At 38.8% G+C, this 26,986-nt stretch overlaps 1 protein-coding gene across 1 annotated transcript in view; it reads left to right on the forward strand.

Moving 5' to 3' along the window:
* The first annotated feature begins 841 nt into the window (after window positions 1-841).
* The window catches only part of LOC101746193 (T-box transcription factor TBX1), a 48,579-nt gene continuing 22,434 nt past the window's right edge, over window positions 842-26,986 (forward strand). The window contains exon 1 of the mRNA XM_038016300.2: window positions 842-1,126. Within this exon, the coding sequence (XP_037872228.1) occupies window positions 1,075-1,126 (52 nt within the window). The 5' untranslated portion in view covers window positions 842-1,074. The remainder of the gene's footprint in view (window positions 1,127-26,986) is intronic.

The raw sequence follows: 26,986 nt of genomic DNA on the forward strand, positions 1-26,986 counted from the left end.
ATATTGTCTAAGTAAAAAGTTCAATGTGTATTCTTTAGTGAAATTTAAGGTCTCGTTTTTAGGTCTATCTGTATTCGAGTATAGTCTGTAGCGATGGCTATAGGAAAATACAAGAAATCCGGGAAAAACGTGACTTTAGAAGATGATTTTAGAAGCTTATAATACGAGTTTAGAACAAGAATATCCACGGGATGGGTGTGGAGGATCTTCTCTTTGTTCTATTGGTTCCAATGTAAGAATAACTAAAAAAAAGTTATATGCTAATGCAGAAATGTGGAACCGCGTGCGCATACTAGTAAGTTTAGGTATACTCTTTTTATTTTTGTTTGCCTGTATTATTTAAACATATCATCCAACAGACTGCACTGAAATTTACAAATGTGTAATATTAACACTAATTCATTATTTAGTCTGTAATATATAGTCTGATGAAAAAATTATAATAGAATGTCCGATTTATTTAAAATTCTGCAATGAAAAATGTATCATAATTTAGTGAAACGTCGACTGCTAGACGTCGGAGACTGTCTACGGAGCCTTTGCTCGCATACTAGCATATAATATTTACACGCCTTCATTTCCCAGACGCATTAACAATTAATTTTGTTTCAACACTTCGAAAAAAAAAAAAAAAGTCGATTCCCAGAACTGACACAGCGTAGGTAGCTAAACTATAGCAACAAACCGTCCGAATTAAACATGCAACCTACATAGAATGCTTTAGTAACAATAACATTTCGTATCTGGTAATTCTCAAACCGGCCAGTGAGCGACTTGCATGTACTTAAACGTTATTAAATCAAACGGTATTTTTTTTTTTCGACGTACCTACAGAACTCAGGTGGCAAACAGCGCAGTATATAATTCCACCGAAAATAAATAGAGATGGGAATAAAAGCGACTGCGATTGGGCGGTGGGCGGTCCGGGGCGTACGTCTGAAGCGGCGACGGGCGCTGACGACAGAAACGCTCGCTTAGCGCCAAAGGCTGCGCGCGCGCACTTGATTTAGCGCTCAGAAAACTGATTTATCGTGTCGCGTTGAAAAAATAATCGGTCACCGGTGAGGAAATGTGATGGAGGGACAAGAGTGGCGGGGCGAGTGGCAGCAGCCGAGGCAAAACGACGGTCAGTTTATCATTACATTACTAGATTATTATCGAAGAAAATGCGATTGTCTGACACCGATCGCTACATCTATCGGCGTCATTTCTTAATCAGCTGAAAGAAACGTGTTAATGTACCTAAATGAATAGATTATCTATATTTGTTGTTTATGGTGAAGCCGTTGTTGATTTTTGCTCGGCGATGAGATACATATGTGTAAGTTGTTGTTGTTGTTTTTTTTTTAAATATTAAATTGTACCCTGAGCATTGCATTAGATAAAATTAAATTGTTTTTTGCGTGCGCGTGTCAATACACAAATATTAATGATAAATATGAAATTTAGAGAATTTAATAACATTATTGCTTAATTTTTTAAATTTATGTTTAATTCTAAATTATTAAACTCAATTTGATTCTACAAGAAAACTGATTGTAGAAACATAAGAAGGTTTCAAATTGTTAAGCTTTCTCGGGCTATCTACATTATAAACACTGTTATCGAGTTTTAATACATTTAAGAAGTCTACCCGTGATCATGATGCTGGTACCAAAATATTGGGAACTCATTAAATGTGAAAATCTCGATAAATACCCGTTGAACAGTAGTCCTGTAGTATGAAAAAGCTCTTTTAAGCCTTCCTTAACAAAAAAAATTTAAATTTTAAATCATAAGTCTAAGCTACAATGATTTTTGTGAATACATTAGCAATAGATTATTATTTCACAGAGAGATTACACTTACACGAAACTAAATGCGATGCTATGTTTTCATTAAATTAAGTGGAACTCTTTCGTTAGTTAAAAAAAATATGATGCGCAGCAAAAGTTTCTGTTGTTCTGTAGTGATTCTAAGAACGTTCGGATTCAAAGTGAATTTTTGGAAAATAAAATATTATTAGCAAAAGATTAAACCATTTTTTTCCACCTTTTCTTACGAATATATAGCGGTCCAATTTTGATTCATGCTTAAAACTTCAAATTTTTTCGTGTAGCCTATAGGTATATACAATTTCCAAATTCTAATTCCAATTGTCTTGAATGTATAGCTGTTAAAGATACAAATTGATCACACATATGTGGCGGGTAGCCATCATAGAACACACACGTCATTACGGATTCTCCCTGTCCATTAACGGTGCTTTTAGGTACCTCAAGCACCGGTCACCGCCCTCGCCGAACTCGTCGCTTGCGACGAAGGGCTCTACGAGTAAATTAACCCATAGACAGCCCACTCAGTTTCTCGCCGGATCTTCTCAGTGGGTCGCGTTTCCGATCCGGTGATAGATTCTGCGAAGCACTGCTCTTGCTAGGGCCAGTGTTAGCAACACTCCCGGTTTGAGCCCCGTCATGTTAGGGTGAAGATGAAATAGCTTCCCAAGACTAGGTAGAAAGAAAAAAAATTAGAACACACAAAATATTTGACAGATACCTGAATCTCGCATACGACATTTTCAAGATAAGCTTGCATATATACCTAGTCAGGTCATAAGTATTGTCACACAGTAAAAACTTTTCTTTTAGAATGCTGGCCACAAAAAAATTAGTTGAATTCGAATTTCGAATTGTTCATGAAAATAAAAATGTATACTTTTAGAATTTTACTCATTTTTAAATATGGAGTGGACGCTTAAAGAAGACCGTGTTGCAGTTAATGCGTTGCATCGTTGCGGTTACGCGCCAATTCAAATTTTGAACATACTGAAAAATTTGAATATAACCAAAAGATTCGTTTATCGTACCATCAAACGATACAATGAAGACTCTAGTGTAGATGACAGGTCAAGAAGTGGTCGCCCTCGGCCTGTTAGGACTCCAGCAGTGATAAAAGCTGTGAAGGCGTGAATTCAAAGAAATCCCAAACGTAAGCAGAAACTGTTGGCCCTTCAGATGGGGTTAAGCAGAACCACGGTGAAAAGGGTGTTAAATGAAGACTTAGGGCTTCGGGCATATCGAAGAAAAACAGGACATCGTTTGAATGCTCCTCTAATGGACCTGAGACTGAAGAGATGCCGCGCTTTGTTGAAGCAGTACGCGGGAAAAAAATATCGGGAAAATCTTTTTTCGGATGAAAAAATTTTTACCGTAGAAGAGAGCTACAACAAACAAAATGATAAGGTGTACGCACACAGTAGTGAAGAAGCGAGCAACCGTATTCCGCGTGTCCAACGAGGTCATTTTCCATCCTCGCTCATGGTATGGTTGGGAGTTTCTTATTGGGGCTTAACAGAGGTACATTTTTGTGAGAAAGGTGTAAAAACGAATGCAGTTGTGTATCAAAATACAGTCCTGACGAACCTTGTGGAACCTGTTTCTCATACCATGTTCAATAACAGGCACTGCGTATTACAACAAGATTCGGCGCCAGCTCATAGAGCGAAGAGCACACAAGAAGGGCTGGCAGCGCGTGAAATCGACTTCATCCGGCACGAAGACTGGCCCTCCTCCAGTCCAGATTTGAATCCGTTAGATTACAAGATATGGCAACACTTGGAGGAAAAGGCGTGCTCAAAGCCTCATCCCAATTTGGAGTCACTCAAGACATCCTTGATTAAGGCAGCCGCCGATATTGACATGGACCTCGATCGTGCTGCGATAGACGACTGGCCGCGCAGATTGAAGGCCTGTATTCAAAATCACGGAGGTCATTTTGAATAAACTTTAGTGTCATAAGAATCTATGTTTTGTTAAGTTCATTTTGGTATATGAATGGTTACATAATGAATAAACTTGTTTCAATTATTTTACATTAAACATGTGACAGAATTTATGACCTGACTAGGTACAAGTTCCGAACAACAACATTCGGACCGTCGGTCTACCGAGCAATATCACCCGCTCGGTGGAAAATCTTCCCTTTGTCGTATACCTCATGTACAGACTTACATAGTTACATTCTTGTATGCTCTTCTTACACATGTATGTATCTACTTTTTTTTTATTGCTTAGATGGGTGGACGAGCTCACAGCCCACCTGGTGTTAAGTGGTTACAGGAGCCCGTGGACATCTACAACGTAAATGCGCCACCCACCTTGAGATATAAGTTCTAAGATCTCAGTATAGTTACAACGGCTGCCCCACCCTTCAAACCGAAACGCATTACTGCTTCACGGCAGAAATAGGCAGGGCGGTGGTACCTACCCGTGCGGACTCACAAGAGGTCCTACCACCAGTCAAAAACTTACATTCTTGTTTTATGTTACTCAACCATGAACCATTAAATACAATTTAAAAGCAACATTTAACAAAAATAATTGAAGCATTGTAATATATGTATTTAAGGTTTTTTTTATTATTTATTGTTCACGAAATCGATTTATATCAGATTAAAGAAGCAACATTATAATTAATCGTTACATTTATCGAAAGAATACAATCAACTTACGTAGATAATTTCTAGCCGTACTTGTTATAATGTGTAAAAAAAATGTCTATTCGAAATGGGAAGTATGCGACTATTTTTTACAATGAACTTTTTTTTTTAAATGTCAACTATGCAAAATTCTGCTTCGTTTCTCAAGGTGGGTGGGCTCCGGGAACCGCTTAAAAATGCCAAATGGCAATTTATTTATTATTTTTACAGCATTTTAAAAGCCTTAGAAGAAAACGTTGTCAAGTAAGCTAGATGATTTGCGAATTTTGAAATCTTGAAGCTGTGTGTGTGTGATGTAGTATCTATAACTTTCTAAATTTGGCTATTGGAAAAAAGCAGATGTACCTATGTAGTTACAACAAAACGAAATACTAAAATTGGTTTTCTAATAAATAAAAAATGAGATTAAAATAAATTGTGCACATGAAAATCAATAATTATCATAAGAACATACCCTTATATAACTTACCTTTTTCCCAGTTACGACTTTGCGACGACATTAAACAAATAAACTATATTTCGAATTTCGGTGTATGATTTTTTATTTTTTTATTGCTTAGATGTGTGGACGGGCTCACAGCCCACCTGGTGTTAAGTGGTTACTGGAGCCCATAGACATCTACAACGTAAATGCGCCACACACCTTGAGATATAGTTCTAAGGTCTCAGTATAGTCACAACGGCTGCCCCACCCTTCAAACCGAAACGCATTACTGCTTCACGGCAGAAATAGGCGGGGCGGTGGTACCTACCCGTGCGGAGCGGCGCGACACGATAATACTCATATTGTGGCCGCCGTTAATTACTTATCTGACACAGGCGACGGGCCAAAGCAAAGTCGCTGTTGCCCGAAACATATCTTGTCGGAACCCCCGAATCCACTTTCGGTGCTTTACAAACCGGTGACCATCCTCGTCGATTTTGTCGATTAAGACGAAGAGTTTGACGAGCCGACTAGACTCAGCCCACTAAATTTCTCGCCGGATCTTCTCAGTGGGTCGCGATTTCGATCCGGTGGTAGATTCTGCGAAACACTGCTCTTGCTAGAGCTAGTATTAGTAAATTCTTTCGGGTTGAGTCGTGATCTCACCTACCCACCCGTCCGGGCGTAGCTGGAATAGCCCCTTAGGCTACCAGCAAATAGGTAGGGGAAAAAAACATTTTAATTTGCTTCCGAACAGCTCCTACACATACCCGATCCTGTAGACCGAATGGTAAACAGTGGACGTCGCCCAAAACACGTCATTACGGATCCTCCCGATCCATTAACGGTGCTTTTAGGTACCACAAGCACCGGTCACCGTCCTCGTCGAACCCGTCGCTTGCGGCAAGGGGCTCGACGAGCGATTTAACCCAAGGCACAGCCCACTAAGTTTCTCGCCGGATCTTCTCAGTGGGTCGCGTTTCCGAACCGGTGGTAGATTCTGCGAAGCACTGCTCTTGCTAGGGTCAGTGTTAGCATCACTCCGGTTTGAGCCCCGTGAGCTCACATACTAGTTAAGGTTACGCTGAAATAGCCTCTCAAGGCTATCTATCAGCTTAGGAAGGAAAGAAAAAAAGCTCCTACATTTCAAGCATACGCTATTGCGATTTTGTCAAAGCTATAATCGATGTTGGTTATCGCTACAATATAGATACACAGACGGGTGTCGGTATGCGTCCAACAGAACGCCGGCGATAGTCTCGGCGTGTTTCGTTGAATGGTGTTCATTCGTCCATCCATCGTCGGATGTGGATGCGAACACGAACCGCGTGCTGATTGACAAGCAATGTAGATTCAACGTTCGAACGTATGCAAAAATACTAAACAGAAAAACGTTTTGTTACTTTGTAACCAAACTAATAAGTCACGTGGTTTTTTTCTTCATAATAACAAATAATTTTCATGATTTTTTTTAAATCTTTTCTTATTCTTTTTTTTTGTTTGTTTATATGAGTAGACGAGCTTACATCCCACCTGGTGTTAAGTCTGGAGTCCATAGACATCTACAACGTAAATGCGTCACCCATCTTGAGATATCAGTTCTAAGGTCTCAAGTATAGTTACAACGGCTGCCCCACCCCTCGCATTACTGCTTCACGGCAGAAATAGGCAGGGTGGTGACCCCTACCCGCGCAAACTCATAAGAGGTCCTACCACCAGTAAAAATTCTCTCTGGTAGTGTGTTGAAATAAAAAAAAATTGGACGTACAAAGTTTATTTTAACAAAAGTAGCGTCAAAATAGTTATTGAACTGTTTTGACAATTTAAATCTACTAGGGGTCCCGCAGTAGTCGAAATTCGACTGTAATTAATTGGAATTGTAGCTTTGTACACTATTAAGAATATATTTTATACTTCTATAATCACAAATTTCGCCAAGACTACACTATAAAAAATATTAACAAAGACAAACCACATTCTATTCTCAATTTGACAACAGACGTATAGAACAAAAGTTTGACAATAAATAGTATGCATGCGTGTGTGCGTCAGATACATGGTATGTAGTGTGTGTAATGTTTTCTTTATTGATTTAATGTATCTTTTATGCATTATTTTGAAAAAATATTAGCATTGTGCACTTCTTCTCTATGTTCTCTATATGTGTGGAAAATTTCATACTCTTCCGTCCGCGCAATTTTCCTTAAAAGGGATACAAAGTTTTTACTTCACGTATTAATATATAGATATAGGCAGTAGGATTCTTTTCGCAAAAACAACGTTTACAGCCAACGTATTCATAGTTTAGTTTTCGTAACACATGTTTTAATAGCTTGGCGATCGTCAAGAGCCGTAGGACGCGAACACGTCAATGTAGATTGATGATCTAAGCCGGGGTGGGCGACATTTTTTGTGGTAATTAGCCGACATACAGAAAAAGTATTAATGCTGTTATGTGCCACTCGAAGTTCCCCGTGTTGTTGTTTCAAGCTTCAACTAATTACTGTGTGAGGTCTTGTTTCGTTACGGCGGCGGCCTTGGAGCGAAATAATTAATAATTAAAGTAATTTTGTAGGCAGCGGCTTGGCTCTGCCCCTGGCATTGCTGAAGTCCATGGGCGACGGTAACCACTCACCATCAGGTGGGCCGTGTGCTCGTCTGCCTACAAGGGCAATAAAAAAAAATACAATTTTTTAATACGCTTTTATCAGCTACAGACGTATGTATGTAACGGAATCTTTGAACATGATTTTGACCCCCTTCAAAACGTCGGATTAACTCGAAATTCGGTATACTTATTAAGGACCGAGGACAATTCAATATTAAAAAAAGTAATGAAAAAATAATAATGAGAAAATTTAAATTCAGCTAAAAAATGATAAATAAATAATAGTTTAAAAAAAACTAACAAAATACGCTTTTATAGAAAACCCAACTACAAATTAGGGAATAAATTTTAATAAATTTGAATTAAAAATAGTGTAATAAAAAATGATTTTATTGTAAAAAAAAAAGCGTGGGGTGCTTGGTAACAGTAGTTATAAATATGTTATAAACAGATATGAGTAGAAGGGTTATTTTGATAATATCCTGAAAAGCGCCCCACGCTTTTTTAGAATAAAATCATTTCTTCATACACTATTTTTAAATCAAATTTATTAAAATTTATTTTCTATTTCTTAGTTGGATTTTCTATAAAAGCATATTTTGTTAGTTTTTTTAAACTATTATTTATTTTTAATTGACCCATCACGTGCTCGATGAATGTGACGTAATCAATTTAAGTTAAATTCCCTGAACACATTCACAGTGTTCACGGATACTTATATCTGATAATGTCACTGTTATCGTCAATGTCTGAGGTGATAGCTGTATAGAAAACTATCGCATAAATACTATATTTAATAATACAACTATACTACTACTGTATTTAATACTATATTTAACGGTAGGCAGCGGCTTGGCTCTGCCCCTGGCATTGCTGAAGTCCATGAGCAACGGTGACCACTTACCATCAGGTGGACCGCGTAACAAAGGGCAATAAAAATACATATATTTTATAAATACTTCTGTAGTAAGTGGGCCTATTTAGGCGATAGCCTCTAGAGGTTGTCAAAAAATTAGATCGAAGTGGCAATAATGATTAATTCACCCTCAGAATTATGAATATATAGTTACTTCTTAATAATTCTCGTAATCGTACAGAAAAGAGGATAAGGTTTTAAGTTGGCTATTAGAACAAGAATCGATATTTTTAAACAACTAATTCCAATTTTGTCGCCATTTTTGATTTATGAAATGCAAAAAAATCGGGGTTTTAAGATAATATATTTTAACTTTGAGCTTTCAAGGGCTCGGAATATTAAGAATAATTGCTGATTTTTTTGCGTCGTCTCGACTTCCACTAATCTCGAACCTACTTGAAAATTTAGACAGTTATATTTCGAGTTCACATATGGCCTTTTTATCGGTATCATAACTTGCGAATGATAAAATTGTATTAGTTCAAAAATTGGATAGTCCGTTATTAGCATTTTGAATTTTGATTGAAGTATTGTAAATTACGGCCTATGTCATCGTTTCAACTTCTTCTTCTCAGTCGGACACTCTTGTCAGAGTGGTCGTGGTTGCGTTGACGCTGTATGTGCAGTAGGACCTGTTAGGTCGCCCATGCTCCCGACAACCGCCCTCCAGGCAATGCGCTTCCAGGTCTGGCGGTTGGAAGCGTTACGAGTACATTCGACCATAGTGGACTCAGTTGCCTTGCGTTGCGTTTCAACTTAGTATAAGATAAAAAAAGTGACGTCATAACCTGATCTATTGTCATGGGATGTCTTGAAAATTTTCGGAACACCATTCACTTGGTCAACGTAAAACATTTATAAAAAACCACAAACATTAGTTTTGTATGATTACACATTACTTAAATTTTTACTTTTCTACACATGTAATTTAAATAAATAAAACTCTACCTCTTGAAACGGTATAGTTTTCCCCCTAACTATATATATAATTACTAGTAGCCTAAAGTGCTATTCCAGCTACGCGCGGTTAGCTTATCTGAGGGCTGTGAGCTATCAACCTGGGAGGAACACTAGCCCTAGCATGAGCAATCCATCGCTGTACCTACCATCGGGATCGCGACCCACTAAGAAGATCCGGCGAGAAACTCAATGGGTTCTGTATTGCTAGGTTTATAAGTCAGCCTTCCTTGAGTGCATTTTCTTCCCCTACCTATGCTAATAGCCTTGAGATGCTATTCCAGCTTCTTCTTTACGTGTAGGTGAGCTCACGGGGCTCTAAGGGAGTGTTGCTAACACTGGCCCTAGCAAGAGCAGTGCTTCGCAGAATCTACCGCCGGATCGGAATCGCGACCCACTGAGAAGATCCGACGAGAAACTCAGTGGACTGTGTCTATGGGTTAATTCACTCATCGAGTTCTTCGTCGCAAGTGACAGGTTTGACGAAGATGGTGACCGGTGCTTGTTGTACCTAAAAGCACCGTTAATGTCTCGGGAGGATCCGGTATGACGTATAGAGTGCCCAATGTTATAGTAAAAAGCTTAAAGCAACGACATTTTACAAATTGCAAGCTGCTCGATGCAGATGCGTGCTTGAAGTGCACGTGGTAACATCCTTATCTAGTTTCTGTCAAAAACATTATCGTTACGAGCTGTCGTTAAAATTAAGCATTTTATTTTTGGTTACCAATCGTGCGTTTAGTAGAGACGCTGAAAATATGTTACGGGAATGTTGTGGTCTTGATTTGAGTGGGATGCGAATCTATCAAAATCATACAAAATAATAGTGATGTGATATTGTTCACTATCTTTCTTAGTTTAACTCTTCTCTCTTTCTCTCTCTCTCTTTCTTTCTATTATTATATTCTAGCGAAATATATGTGTGAGATTGAACTTTCCAAGAAATCACTGACGCTTATTTAAATCGATTATGTAGTTATTATGTATTTTTCTATTTAAAAGCTCTCAAAAAGACTACTGATAAATGGTTCGAGGTTCCGCATCAGTCGAGAATAAATAATAGTTTGCAGGCAGACGAGCTTACGGCCCATCAGATGGTGAGTGGTTACCGTTGCTCACAGATGTCAATGATGCCAGATGTAGAGCCAAGTCTCTACCTAAAACTTTTTTGTTTATTATTGATAGATTACTGGTGGCCCTGTGGCCTTTCCAGTTTCATTAGGACAGGTGGGCGTGCAAAGGCTCAGCGAAGAGGTGTGGGATTAGATAACAGCTGCCCGTGCGCCTGGACACCTAACAACTCGACAGCAGCTGCTTCGCGGATGAATCTATTACCGGATCGGAATCGTGACCCGCTGAGAAGACCCGGCGAGAAACTCAGCGGGCTGATGCATGGGTTAGGTTGCACAACGAACCCTTTGCCGATTGCGACGAGTACGGTTACCGGGGTCCCTAAGCCGGCTCCTAGTGTTAGAGCTGAGGGCGTCCAATGCAACGGTTATTCGATCTGATGGATCCGCAAGAACGTGACCTAAAACTATACCACCTATATGTATGTCTTAACTGTACAGTGCTTACGCAAATAACAATGTTTACGGGTTTGATTTCTATTAGGTTATGTTGTTCCTTCACCTTGAAAGCCATTCGTAAACATAATTTAACTACGTGTTTTATTAGTGCCTACTTACATGCGATATTTGAATATCAGCAAAGTCGCATCGCTCTATACGAGGACATCAGGCGTTTTATTATTTAGAACCCAGAAACTTCAACGGAACTTGCATGAAGGAAAACTTAAATGGAACAGCCAATAAGCCATTTTTGGTATTGTTTATTTATATAATGAATACCTTAAGTCGGTTACTTACCGCTGTCATAAGCTAATCGGACGGGCGGGCCACCTATCAACCACAATCCTTTGGGTTGCTAGAATTAAAATAATGCGAGGGATTTTATAGGATTTTATAACGAAATAAGCAGACACTACCTGGTTTTGATCGGTAATTGAATTGTTGGTGGTAGGACCTCATGTGAGTCCGCACGGGTAGGTACCACCGCCCTGCCTATTTCTACAGTGAAGCAGTAATGTGTTTCATTTTGGAGGGTGGGGCAGCCGTTGTAACTATACTGAGACCTTAGAACTCATATCTTAAGGTGGGTGGCGGTATTTGCTATGTCTATGGGCTCCGGTAACCACTTAACACCAGGTGGGCTGTGAGCTCGTCCACCCATCTATGCAATAAAAAAAAACTGGTGTTAGGGCATATTGTGAGTCGAAGCCAAGGTCGACAATGCTGTGAGGTTCCCGTGGTACGCGGGTCTGTGATATTCAGTGTTCGAAGACCCTAAAATCCACGGCCGTAGAAGTTAAAAGCCCGCCCACCAAACGACTCTCCTGCACTTTCGCTCAACGGCCGATCCTAGTCAAATAGAACTCGAAAAAGGTAGGGGGGGTTCCGCAGGTGAACATTCTGTGCCAAGATCCTATTTCAGTCGCGACTAACATTGAAGTTTATACATATCTCTAAGTGAGTGGGGGCATTCACTAGGACAGAAAACCAGACCAGATAACTAAAAAAAAAAATATCTTAAGTTTTATTTATAATTACCAAACTAATTTCATCAATACTGCTACTCTTTATCATCAGGAGGCATAGAAAAAATTATAGGTATTCGCATCCTGTTTTGGGTCATCTGGTATCCCGGTCATAATTCAACGTTGACATGCCCTTTCTTATTCTCACGCCTTCATAAACAAAACGTCTATTTCGAGTGCCCGATCGAAAGCAAACAAGCGAAGTGCGTAACGGACGAAGCGTTTTAAAGGGTTCTCTCTATTAGATTAAGTTTATGACAATCGAAAACAGACCATATCTCGAAGAAAGAAAATGCAAACTAATTTACTCGTATTTACCTTGTTAATGTCGTCAGAAATTTTCATGCCAAAGTTGAAGTTTTTGAGTCTTTACCATCGACACTTATTAGCTGGCATTTGTCATTGTTGACGTCCATGTGCGACGGTAGCCATTCACTATCAGGTGGACCGTATGCTCTTCTGCCTACAAGGACAATAACAAAGAAATGTACAATTAATTTTGATAGAATCGCAATTTCATTTTTGATTTATCTCAAGATACTCTATATGCTCATATACATGGTGCGTCGTCATTTTCAATTTTTTTGGTCGTTAATAATAGCGCTGTTTTGCGGTTCATAGACTTCAATAATTATTTTTGTTTTTCTTTCCTTAGACGGGTGAATAAACTCATACCCGACTTGGTGTTAAATGGTTATCGGAGCTTATAGACATCAAAACGTAAATGCCACCACCCACCTGGAGATATGAATTATATAAGTCTCCCTAATATCTAAGACTCCCGGTTTATTCTTAAATTTAAATTTACTAGAGGTCCCGCAGTAGTCGAAATTCGACTATAATTAATAATTGGAATTGTAAGTTTGTACACTATTATGATTGTATTTTATACTTCTATAATCACAAATTTCGCCAAGGCTACTCTATAAAAAATATTAATAAAGACCAACATTTAATTTTAATCAAGTCAAGAACAAAAGTTTGACAATAAATAGTGTGCATGCGTGTGTGCGTCAAATACCTACATGGTATGTAGTGTGTGTAATGTTTTCTTTATTGATTTAATGGATCTTTTATGCATTATTTAAAAAAATATTAGCATTGTGCACTTCTTCTCTATATTCTCTATAAGTGTAGAAAATTTCATACTCCTCCGTGCGCGCAATTTACGTAAAAAGGCATACAAAGTTTTTGCTTCACGTATTAATATATAGATTTACTATCAACAGTGTCCTAAAATACCGCCTGGGAAGAAACTACTTTATTTCATCTTCAAACTTATTTCTTTCATAGAGTGACGAGTTTAAAACGTATTTTACAATTCGTGTACGGAACCTTAAAAGTAAAACAAAAACTGTTACAGTCGATCGCAACGAAAACAAACAATCGAAGAGTAATAGCTCAAGATATTGGGATGGCGTTTGACTTTACTACGTAATTTCGGCAAATTTAATATTTTGTTTTACGACTTAATGAGTCGTAAAGTTTCAACGAATTGTTTCATTTTAATACTATTTTAAAAGTTTTTGTTTACTAAAAATGTTTTTTTTTTTTGTTTGGCTTGTGGTTTATCATGCGTATATGTTTTTAATTTAATTATTTCGTTAACGCGAGATTAAATCCCAAATCCGGGTCAAGTATGTTTATTGTTTTCGTAAATCAATGAATTCATCAAATTTTCTAGAACAAAAATCTTCACCTACATTAAGATTTAAAACGGTTTTTTTTTCTAAGTAAAGCTACATAAAGTAAAATAGCAGTAAAGCAAAATACAAAATTTTGTAACGCATGAACGTAGCGTAATCTCACAAAAATATACTGGGCATTAATAAATAACAAATTTATATGTATATAAAAGATAGACAAGAACTGAAATAAAATAAAATAAAACATTTACACCATTCAAATGTTGCCTAAACACATAAATATTTACGTTGTATGACGTTTGTACGTCGATAATTTTGCGCATAAAATACGAATAGAGACGTGTTACATTTCTGAAAAAAAAAAAAAAAAATTGTATATGTTAAGATTTTGATGGGAAGACAAGTTTTATGAACGTGTTTTCAGATTTTTTATCTGTCAACGATATGACGACATCCCATCGTGACATGTGACAGTAGTTTGTCCGGTAGCCGTTCTCGTCGACCTTTTTTTTTTTTTTTGCCCTTGTAGGCAGACGAGCATACGGCCCACCTGATGGTGAGTGGTTACCGTCGCCCATGGACTTCAGCAATGCCAGGGACAGAGCCAAGCCAATGCCTACCGCTTACTACTTACTTAATACTCTCCACAAGCCTCGTTTGAAGAAGGACATGTCATAGCGCTCGGGAAACACCGTGGAGGGGAGCTCATTCCATAGCCGGATCTCTGGAAACGCATCTCTGGAAAAGCTCGGCAAAGAGTTCGACGTGCAACCTAACCTATGCATCAGCACGCTGAGTTTCTCGCCCGATCTTCTCAGCAGGCCGCGCTTCCGATCCGGTAGTAGATTCATACGCGAAGCAGCTGCTCTTGAGTTGTTAGGTCTCCTTTGGAGGCGCTCGGGCAGCTGTTAGAAAATCCCACCACTCCTGACTTAGCATTTGCTCGCTCACCTGTCCTGGTGAAACTGGAAAGGCTTTTGAGTCACCAGTAATCGCTCATTCCAAAAAAAATAGGTTTACCATTATATTACGTACAAGTACATACAAGTTACAGTTATTTGCAGCATAAAATACAGTTTAAAAACAAAGTGACAAAAAAAGACATGTGTATTACGTTCCGTATTACGTAATAATAATTAAATTGAGGTAATTCGGTAACGGTATTTTTTTTTACTTTAGACTTTTTTTTCATTATTAAAAAGTCGCATGAAAAAAAGTCTTTAAAAAATAGAACGTGTTACTTTTCTTCTTTTTAAATTATCGTGTTTTATAATAATATCAGTTATTAATTATTATTAGACAATGAGTTCCGCGTTCATACGTACTCCAGTTAACGGCTACCGATAGTCGTCTTCGTCGCGGCGCGATATAACTTAGTAATACAAATAAACACAATACGCGTCGGTCGTTTGTTTGTTGTTTCAATATTTTTAATTTCGAACGTGTTTGTAATAAGCGAGGCGAGCTCTTTGAAGTATCTTTTACTGTTCGGTTTGTCTGTCCGTACGTTTGTGGAGCTGTCGAATCAGTCATTTTTAATTACCTATAAAAATCGCGGGGAAATAGGATGAAGTTTTTATTAAAAAAAGAAATGCACGGCAATTATTTTATATTTGACTAGCTGACCCGGCAGACTTCGTAGTGCCTCAATCGATAAATAAAAGACCTAAACTTTTGTCTTTACTAATATTATAAAGAGGAAAGATTTGTTTATTTGTTTGTTTCGAATAGGCTCCGAAACTACTGGACCGATTTGAAAAATTCTTTTTCCATTAGAAGCCGACATTGTCCCTGAGTGTTTTAATGTTTCCGAAGCGAAGCGAAGCAAGGGCGGGTCGCTAGTGTAAAATAAATTTAAAACAAACAAAGGAATCCGTCCGACGGGCGACACATCAAAGGGAAAACAAAATGCATTTTCATATTTATTTACCTTTTAAACCTTCTCTGGACTTTCACAAATAATTCAAGACCAAAATTAACCAAATCGGTTCAGCCGTTATCAAGTTTTAGCGAGACTAACGAACATCAATTCATTTTTATGTAGGTATATAGATTTTTTGGTATTGCGACTTTGCTTACTCTATTGCATTTACTTACTGTTTTTCAATTGAAGTTACAAAATTTGACTAAGGTTAGCCGCTAGTTTTTACATACTACATACATGAAAGCAGTGCTGATTGAAGACACACGCTTATACTATAGTTTTATGACAGCGGAATCCATAACACTATGCTGCAAAGTCGTCTAATACTATGAATGCTTCCCAATTTTAATCTGATTTAGCTAAACACAAATATGACTTATTTTTTACGCAGATCCCAATATTTGGAATAAAAGTAGCGTAAGTTACTTCTTATATTATCAGTAGCTATCGAGCAGTGAAAGTCTCAAAATCGATCCAGCCGCTTAGGAGATTAGGCGGAACAAACATAGTCACCCAAAATCATAATTTTTTGTCGTATCGTCCCATATGTACATTCATATGAATTTAGTACAAAGATGTTTTTTTTTTCGTTTTACATACGGACTATTCAATTTTAATTATATGCATTGAAGATAGATGAACCACATTTGATTAAACTACAACCAGAATTCTAGGAACATCTACTAAATATATTTACTACGTTTAAGTCGTATTGGTGCAATTAATCTTTATTAGAGACTAGCGACCCGCCCTCGCTTCGCTTCGGAAACATTAAAACACACATGAAACCAAAAAAAAAAAAATTAAAAAAAAATTAAAAAAGTAGCCTATGTTCATCAGGGACAATGTCGGCTTCTAATGGAAAAAGAATTTTTCAAATCGGTCCAGTAGTTTCGGAGCCTATTCGAAACAAACAAACAAACAAATCTTTCCTCTTTATAATATTAGTATAGATATAGATAATATTAGTATAGATATAGATGTTTCTTTATTTTAAAAAATAACGTAAAGAAGTAACGAAATAAAGTATTTTTACTGGTGGGCAAAAGATGGGGTTGTAATAAGGCTAAGCTTCCCCTGACTGCCCCAAGGCGTTCATGAGTATTAGTGTGAACTGTAGAATTTCGATCTAATGTCTGCGTGAAGCTTCTACACAATATAATTGAAAAGTCTTCAGAACTGAAATATCCAGAAATTAGGTTAAATACATACTATTTAATACATACCACGGCCGTCTGGTAAGTGACATGGTCCCTACACAAGGGGATCGCGGGTTCGAATTCTGCCAAGGGAAGATATTTGTATGATAAAAATATAAAATGTCTTTTCCAGGGTTATGGATGTATATTAAATATATGTATAACAAAAATTTTACATTTATTTCCGTTATCTGGTACCTGTAACACAAGTTCTTTACGAACTTAACAAGGGGCCAGTTAACGTGGCGTGATTGTTAGTAAATATTTAATAATTATTCTGGAAATTCACCGGATAGTCGCAAGCGGGTTAATATCGTCCCAAACAAAAAAAAAACATCATAAAATGAACAGCAAAACCGAATATAAAACATTAGTCGTTCAAACATTTGGCTTATGTTTATCTCAACGTGAATTGTTCTCATAAGGGCTCCTGTTCGATATAAACATACTCATATTGATCACTCTGTATCGTGAACAGGATGTTTCATGCAATCGTTTTGATAGAATAATAATCAACGTCTCGTAACTACAAGGATATTTTTGTCCGTATTTTGTCTGTCTATAACAGATAATTAATTCAGTCAAATGAAATAGATATTTTTGTGTTCGAATTGTTTAAGCATACGTATACAAGCCGATGTTTGTTTGTGTTGATAAGAATTTTACGTCTAATAAATTGTTCGGTTATCAGAAATAGTTCGGATATTTTTTGACTACTTTTCAGAAGTATGACTTGTCTCAAACAATACTATAGATTCGGAATAGATGTTCTTTTTTTATTGTTTAGATTGGTGGACGAGCTCACAGCCCATCTGGTGTTAAGTGGTTAATGGAGCCCATAGACATCTAGAACGTAAATGCGCCACACACTTTGGGATATAAGTTCTAAGGTCTCAAGTATAGTTACAACGGCTGCCCCACCCTTCAAACCGAAACGCATTAGTGCTTCACGGCAGAAACAGGCTGGGTGGTGGTACCTACCCGTACGGACTCACGTTAGGTCCTACCACCAGTAATTACGCAAATTATAATTTTGCGGGTTTGATTTTTATTACACGATGTTATTCCTTTACATTTCCATTTACATTTCCTGAACATTTGTTGAGTACGTATTTCATTAAAAAAATTGGTACCCGGCTGCGGGATTCGAACACCGGTGCATCGCTTCAACACGAATGCACCGGACGTCTCATCCTTTAGGCCACGACGAGATGTTTCGTGTTATTACATATAATTTATTGTTTTAGTGTAAGTTTTGCCTCTCCCGACTAGGCGCGTCCACACCTCCGCCTCCGCCATTCGCCCAATCACGATGTTCGACCAGCCCATACCGTGGGCCCCGAAGGTCAAATATTTAGGCGTCACTCTCGACAGTAGGATGACATTCTGCCCGCACATCAAGACGGTACGCGACCGTGCCGCCTTCATTCTAGGACGTCTCTACCCGATGATATGTAGGAGAAGTAAAATGTCCCTTAGAAATAAGGCGACACTCTACAAAACTTGCATACGCTCCGTCATGACCTATGCAAGTGTAGTGTTCGCTCACGCGGCCCGCACTCACTTAAAATCCTTCCAAATCATTCAATCCCGTTTTTGCAGGATAGCCGTCGGAGCTCCGTGGTTCGTCAGGAACGTCGACCTCCACGACGACCTGGACTTAGAGTCCACCAGTAAGTATATGCAGTCGGCGTCGATGCGCCACTTCGATAAAGCGGCACGACACGAGAACCCTCTCATCGTGGCCGCCGATAACTACATTCCCGATCCTGCGGACAGAATGGAAAGCAGTCGACGTCGCCCAAAACACGTCATCTCGGATCCTCCCGATCCACTAACGGTGCTTCTAGGTACTTCAAGCACCGGTCACCGTTCTCGTCGAACCCGTCGCTTGCGACGAAGGGCTCGACGAGTAAATTAACTCTCAGACACAGCCCACTGAGTTTCTCGCCGGATCTTCTCAGTGGGTCGCGTTTCCGATCCGGTGGTAGATTCTGCGAAGCACGACTCTTGCTAGGGTTCGTGTTAGCAACGTCATCAGGTTTGAGCCCCGTGAGCTCACCTACAAACGTTAGGGTTACGCTGAAATAGCCTATCAAGGCTCTCAGCTTAGGTAGGGAAAAAAAAAAAGTAAGTTTTGGAACTGGCACCGAATTCAAATGATTTTTTTTAATGTGTTTCCGGTAATATAGGATATTACATCAATATTTTTGGATAATTTAAAAACTGTGACGTGATTGAGTTATTTAAATCAATTTATTAAAGAAAATAATACTATTTATTGAATTAACACAAGTGAATGATAAATGTATTCATTATTGTTTAGTTATGTGGACGAGTTCATGCCCTACCTAATGTTAAGTGGTTATCGGAGCCCATAAAAATCGTACATGCCGCCACAAGCCTTTACAACGGCTGCCTCTACCTTCAAACTGAAATCCATTACTGCTTCACGGCAGAAATAAGCGGAGTGGTGGTACCTATCCGTGCGGACCCACAAGTTGTCTTAATATCAGTAATTATACAAATTATAATTTTGCGGGTTTGATTTTTACGAAACCATCTGTCTGAGAAGCAAAGTCAACTTAAATCAGTCTTTTTACTGTCGTGGTCAACGTCACTCATGAACATCAATAATGTATAGCCATTCATATACGAAAATACCCCTAAGAACTTGTAAACAAACTACAAAGTAACAATAATATTTGTAAATACTGTTCAAAAATTCCGAATTTAAAAATACTTATTTAGAATTGCTTGAACTTCGGAAACCAGGAGCAATTAATGCGACAAGCCCCCGAAACGTACAAATCACCCACCATGTTCGTAATTTGAACTATGCGCCGGCGCATAACTCGATGCCTCCTTTCAATCTTCCGTGGTTTCGGGTTGCCACTTTTAGTAAACAATAAACCAAGAATAAATTTAATAAATCCAACAAACACTTAGTTCAATCGCTTATACAACGAAAATCTAAATCTTATAACTTTAAACGAGCAATTCTTGTATATATATATTTATATAATCTGAATCTCGGAAATGGCTCCAACGATTTTCATAAAATTTAGTATACAGGGGATTTCGGGGGTAAATCGATCTAGCTACGATTTATTTTCAGAAAATGTTGTTTTATTCATGTTTTTAATAATCAATTCTTCCCGACATCTATTGGCGAATAATAATACTATTTTTCTTAATTGAGGGCAACTAACCGCTTTAAAGACACAACATGATGGCGTTAAAACCGAGCAAAGTTCGGTCATCGTCTAGTAGTATTATAGATTGCATTATAATTTTAATGAATCGTACCGATATTGCCTAAGGGCTGTGTTTGACGATGGGCCTAAAAACGAAAACAAACGATTGCATTGCAGCGTAGAGCGTGTAACGGTAGGCAGTGGCTTGGCTCTGCCACTAGCATTGCTGAAGTCTATGGGCAACGGTAGCCACTCACCAACAGGTGCGCCCAATGCTCGTCTGTCTACAGGGGCAATAAAAAACAAAACAGCCAGGATAAAATCACCCACCCGTGCGGACAAAACGGTAGTTCGTCTTTAGCACATCTGTGTTGTGAACTGCTAGCAAATCTTTTACAATGTATAAATCTGAAAATTATTTATTTGATTGTTTGAAGCTATTTGACATAACACTACGCAATGGAAAAATAAAAGTCATGTCAGTTTGAATGTAATTTAAACAATAGTGCGGAAAGTTACAAATTAAGCCCTTTGGAGTAATTTATTGAGCTCATTCCTAATGTATAACGAACTTTTAAGTTAATATGAATAATGCATTAGTACAACATAATAAAGCCCCTTCGAACAAATGCGCAAACGAATAATCGTAACGTTAATAAATCGATAAATTCTCATTTAGTTTTTGTTTATTTGTGACAACACCGGCAGTTCGACTATCCTTTTCCATAGAACGCAGTTATTCCGGATAGATTAGCCCAATTAGTTCCAACACGAGCTTAGCGTTCCGGAGTTACGTACGGGCATATTTATATTGATTCTGTTTCGGGGGAAATATTTTAGGGTTGGCAATATTTGAATAATTTAATTTTTTTTAATCGACTCCATGTTTTGTTCTAGATATCTAGATATTCTAGATATATTAAAGATTTTCCAATAAAAATGTAAAATATTTGATACTTAAAATCGTCTTGGCTTAAGGACTAGATGCCGGCTGTAAGTAATCGTATCGAGTGACACGACTATGTCTTCAAATCCCACACACAGGTACCAAATGCTACCAATTGTTTTAATGAAATAAGGAGCAGTGTTTCGGTGAGTCTACCACCGGATCAGAATCCCGGCCCACTGAGAAGATTCGGTGAGAAAATCAGTGGCTTGTGTCTATGGGTTAAGTTGCACCATGTCTATGGGTTAAGTTGACCCATCGTCGCATTCGAGTTTGACGAGAACGATGACCGCTTCTTGGAATGCTTAAAAGCACAGGGAGGATCCAAATGGATACGACGAGAGCTATTTGTCCCCCTACAAACCTGGTATTTCTAATGTCCGTAACAGTAACCACTCACCATTAAGTAGGCCTTATACCCATCTGCCTACGAAATCATCCAAAACGTTTTCAAATGAAATAGCGTATGCCGAATATGAACATATGACAATCTTAAACTAGCGTTTCGATACAAATTTAAAATGTACCCAATGTTAATGTAATATGTAATGTTAAAGTAAACAAAAAGGTTTTTTGTTAACAATATTGATGATAATTAGTTTGTTCTAACCCATAGACACAGCCCACTAAGTTTCTCGCCGGATCTTCTCAGTGGGTCGCGATTCCGATCCGGTGGTAGATTTTAAGAAGCACTGGCTAGGTTTAGTGTTAGCGAATTCTTTCAGGTTGAGCCCGTCAGCTCATCTACCCGTCAGGGCGTAGCTGAAATAGCCTCATAGCCTACCAGCGAATCTTCTTCTTCTTCTTCATCACTTTCTTCATTACTGAAGGTCGTCATCATCATCATCATCATTTCAGCCTATCGCCGTCCACTGCTGAACATAGGCCTCTCCAATAGATTTCCAGTGCGACCGGTCCATTGCCACCTGCATCCAACGAGACCCAGCGCTTTTTACTAGGTCGTCGGTCCATCTAGTAGGTGGCCGTCCCACACTGCGCTTGCCAGTACGTGGTCGCCACTCCAGGATCTTTCTGCCCCATCGACTGTCCTCTCTTCGTGCTATGTGGCTGGCCCATTGCCACTTCAGTTCACTAATTCTACGGGCTATGTCAGCAACCTTCGTTCTTCTACGGATCTCCTCATTTCAGATTCGATCACGTAGAGAAATGCCGAGCATAGCCCTCTCCATAGCTCGCTGCGCGACTTTGAGCCTTCTAAAAAGATCCCTAGTGAAGCACCACGTCTCCGAGCCGTAAGTCATCACTGGTAACACACATTGGTTGTACACCTTTGTCTTAAGGCACTGAGGTATTTTGGACGAGAAGACGTTGTGCAGTTTACCGAACGCTGCCCAGCCGAGTTGGATCCGTCTACTGACCTCTCTCTCAAAGTTGGACCTAGCTAATCGGACTGCCTGTCCTAGGTATATATATTCGTCAACAACTTCAAGAGTAGAGCTCCCAACAGTAACTATGGTGGGTGCAACATGGACATTGTACATGATTTTTGTTTTGTCCATGTTCATTTTAAGACCCACTTGTTGAGAAACCCTACTGAGGTCACCGAGCATACGCCCTAAATCTTCCAGCGACTCTGCCATGACCACGATGTCATCGGCAAACCGAAGATGAGTGATGTATTCGCCGTTAATATTGATGCCAAGTCCTTGCCATTCCAGAAGCTTGAAGGAATCCTCCAGAGCAGTGATAAACAGTTTCGGAGATATCACATCTCCCTGTCTCACTCCTCTCTTTACAGGGATTTCCTTCGTGCAATGCTCCTGTACTCGGACTGACATGGTGGCGTTATTATACAAATACTTCGATGTACCGGTGGTTAAATGGAAGGTCGTGTCCCTAAAACTTGACCGTCGCCTGTCTCGTGAGCTGTTTCCACCTCGTCCGGTCCTCAGCTTCTCTAATGGCAGTTGCTACTGGCAGCCCAGTTAGGGCGGTTATTTGATCACACCATTGGCTAGGTGATAGGCCGAGGGGTCTCTTTCCTTCTACTTTGCCTGTCACAATCACTTTGTCCAAGTTATCTGACTGTCGGCGGGCAATGTGACCAAAGTAGGTGAGGATCCTCTTATACCAGCGAATAGAGAGAGAAAAAAAATAGTTAGTTGTTTGTTCTTATTTATCACTTAGGTACATTCATTAATTTATTATAGTAGTCAATGTATATAAATTTGTACGATTGATGAATTTTATTAGTCTCACACTGAAGTATCAACTAGCTCTCGCATTCCCAGGGGTTCCGTATTGATATATGCGTGGAGCAGGTCGTCACTTCCCGCCCTCCGTCATAACTCTAGTTTCGGGATAACGCGTCAATTATAAAGCCCGGAATTAGTTATTTTATGAATTGAAATATGTTCGCTTTAAAGATGCTTTAAAGAAAAATTTAGACCACTAGTAGAACTGTGAAGTATTTGAAATGTAATAATAGAATGAAAATAACAAACACAAGATGCAAACGTGAAAACAGTTGTTGAGACTAGTAAACAAGCTCATGGGCCATCTGGTGTTAAGTGGTCACCGGAGCCCATAGACATCAATAACGTAAATGCCGCCACCCAACTTGACTCATGTGTCCCAATTCTTAGTGTTTTTTTTTTCATTACAGCAGCTGCCCTACCTTTCAAATCGAAACGCATTACTGCTTCACAGTAGAAATAGGTAGGGTGTTGGTACTTATCCGTGTGGTTTCACAAGACGTCTTACCACCAGTAATTATGCAAATTAAAATTATGGCTGACTTAATTTTTATTACACGATGCTATTCCTTCAGCGTGGAAGTCATTCGTGAACATTTGTTAAGTACGTATTTCATTAGAAAAATTGGTAGATTGCCGTTGCATCGTTAGATATAAATGCAACGAACGTCTTATCCTTTAGACCACGACGACGAAAGTTAGAATTTAATGCCTGTTTCATGTTATGTTATCTTCTAGTGTCGGAAATAATTAAGAGAACTTCAATCTTAGACAGTACAGATCGAACGCAATAATGCATATTGTCGAGGTTGACCTCTAAATCCAACGATGCGTTGAATGTTTTTTATGATGAAAGATTACTGGTGGCGTGAAGGCCTTTCCAGTTTCACCAGGACAGGTGAGCGAGCAAAGGCTCAGCCAGGAGGGGAGGGATTTGCTAACAACTGCCCGAGCGCCTCCGAAGGGGATTTAACAACTCAAGAGCACTTGCTTCGCGAATGAATCTACTACCGGATCGGAATCGCGACCCGCTAAGAAGATCCGGCGAGAAACTCAGCGGGCTGATGCATGGGTTAGGGCGTTGAATGTACCCACCCGCTACTGCTATACTCTGTAATTAACACATCGTCAATATCAAGAAAATACATTAATACACTGGATAAATGTACCAATAATTTTATATGAAAAAATGTTCCTTTGAAAAGATCAACAATATGTAACGTTCCCAAGTATCTATTAAAGTTTTGTTTCGAGTCAAGTTTGGAGCTGAATTACAAATATACATTTGCCGATGAACGAATAGTTTTATTAAGCCACTTCCAAACGATCTTCTCTCACGATTTTCTACATTTCAGCAAAATTTCTTTTTGAATTCTAGTAATAAAAAAAAAACCGGCATAGTTATGCTATTTCGTCTTTTACCCCTTCACGTTTTTCCAGATGTTTCTAAACGACAGTCCGGATCGGTTGGCAGTAAACGAGCCTCGGAACACAAATCACTATTAGAGCGACGGAGCGCGACTGAATAAAACGACCGTGACCGTTGACACGCGTTTGGATATTTAACGAGAGGAGACAAACAAACAAAGATAAAATAAATAACAAAATTAAACAAAAATAAAAACAACCCAGTGGCTCCCAGTCAGTTTCCGCAGAAATACTGGAATATTGTGCCTCCTATTTAATATCCTAAATAATCCTAACTACCCGCAATATTTACGTGATCGCTTTACCTATGTCCGTCCCTTTCTTGCTTGATTAAGTATAAATACATACACGCATATGTATGTGTGTATTTGTATGTATATATATTGTTTTATATCTTGTAATATGTATTTAATATTATATGTAATGTTTACTGTATGCACTAGGTTTGTGTTCCTAATTCTTCTTTCCTTCTGCGTGCCTACTGGAAGAGATTTCAACATGAAATAAGTAGTGCCCTTGTACTCTGTATCCTTATTGTCGTGTTTCTTCTAACAGCTGTGTGTACTTTTTTTTTATGAGATTTTATGACCTGTATCTAAGACCTTTAAGTCATGCCTTATTAAAATTTATGCTCTTATTTTTATGAGATGCTATGAGATGATATGGGTTGTAATATAATCTCAGTAAAATGGTAGTCATTTACTGAGATTTTTTCAGTGAACTTTTTGCAGGATCCCAAGAAGTTACATCCAGCGGCAGCTTGTTTCATTTTCCCACATTTGTGCACTTTCACAGATATTAAACAGATAATAAACCACCGTTATTACACATTTAAACCTGAAGAAACACTAAATAGACAAAATAAAACAAATCACACAACTTCACTCCTCGCGTTTCCGCCAAAAAGTCCGCTGTGTGTACAAAATATATGAAATAAAAAAAATAAAAATAAACAACAAATTCAAACACAAATATAATTTTTGTGGTATTGTGTCATCGCTTGTTGTAAGCTAACCCGTGATATTTGGTCACCATTCTCTCTATTTCGATTCCACGAAGCAATTATGCTTTCCGGCTTGAAGAATGGGCCGACCGTTATCACATACAGACATCGTATCACCAGTTGGCTGGATGACCTTGGCTTTGTTAAATTAGGTGCTAGCTATATTTTTTGTTTTGCGGGTTCCATCTCGGCTGAGACACTTTTTGGCGAAGAGTGCAGAGGAGTAGTTTAGTAGTTCGCTTCAATAACTGCCTTCGATCCTCGCTGATCCCAGCCACATATGCATGCGTGCCCTCCGTCACCTGGGACCACATAAAAGCTCAATATAAAATAGCAAACCGTTTGGCACGCCTCTATTACTTAGTTTAAAGCAGATACATCCAGAAATAGTTCCGGCGTTTGATTTTACATCAGTCAATCAATAGTCAAAACAGCAAATAATACGGACATAGACACATTCTCCTCAATTCTTAGAACGACTGATATATCTCGGGTCCAGGAAGGTAAATATTGAGATTGGAATTCCGTTCGGGCGTTGATTGTCTGTTAGTGTGAAACATCAACCACTTGAAGAGATTTTTGTTTATTAATTTCAAGTCGTTGTGGCCTAAATGATAAGACGCCCGGTCCATTCGTATTAAGGCATCCAACGGTGTTCGAATGAGGCTGGCAGGTACAATTTTTTCTGATGAAATACGTACTTAACTTCACTTTCACGTTGAAGGAATAGCACAGAGGTTAGAGGGGTTAGGAATTCGAAAGCTACGTTGAAAAATAAGCAAGGATTTTACTAGAGGACGATGCGGTAATAGTAGCAGAAGCTGCAGCAGTCTACAGCCGGACAGACCATATTAACATGGTGGCATTAACTGGTCGAAGGACCTCTTGTGAGTCCGCGCGAGTAGGTACCACCACCCCGCCTATTTCTGCCGTGAAGCAGTAATGCGTTTCGGTTTGAAGGGTGGGGCAGCCGTTGTAACTATACTTTAGACCTTAGAACTTATATCTCAAGGTGGGTGGCGCATTGACGTCGTAGATGCCTATGGGCTCCAGTAACCACTTAGCACCAGGTGGGCCGTGAGCTCGTCCACCCATATAATTAATAAAAAAAAAGAAAATTAAAGATCTTGTAAGTTTGGTAGCGATCGCAACATAGGCAGAAGCTACTGAGTTTCTCATCAGATCTTCTCTATGAGTCGTGATTCGGATCCGGCGGTAGATTAGTTAAGCACTGCTCTTGCTAGGAACAGGCTACTTACTAATGATTAGATCGGAAAAAAGGTAGCAATCGAATTTAGGTAGTACTATTTTATAAAAGACAGATTCGATCATCTTAAAATACAGGCGAATTTTAACAGTTAGCATGAATGCCACTACGACTACGTTCAGTCGGGATCCAGTAAAAAACAAGTGAAGTCGAAATTCATTCGCTTACAAATAGAGCATGCA

Source organism: Bombyx mori, chromosome 16 (assembly GCF_030269925.1).
Source record: "Bombyx mori chromosome 16, ASM3026992v2".
NCBI lineage: Eukaryota > Metazoa > Arthropoda > Insecta > Lepidoptera > Bombycidae > Bombyx > Bombyx mori.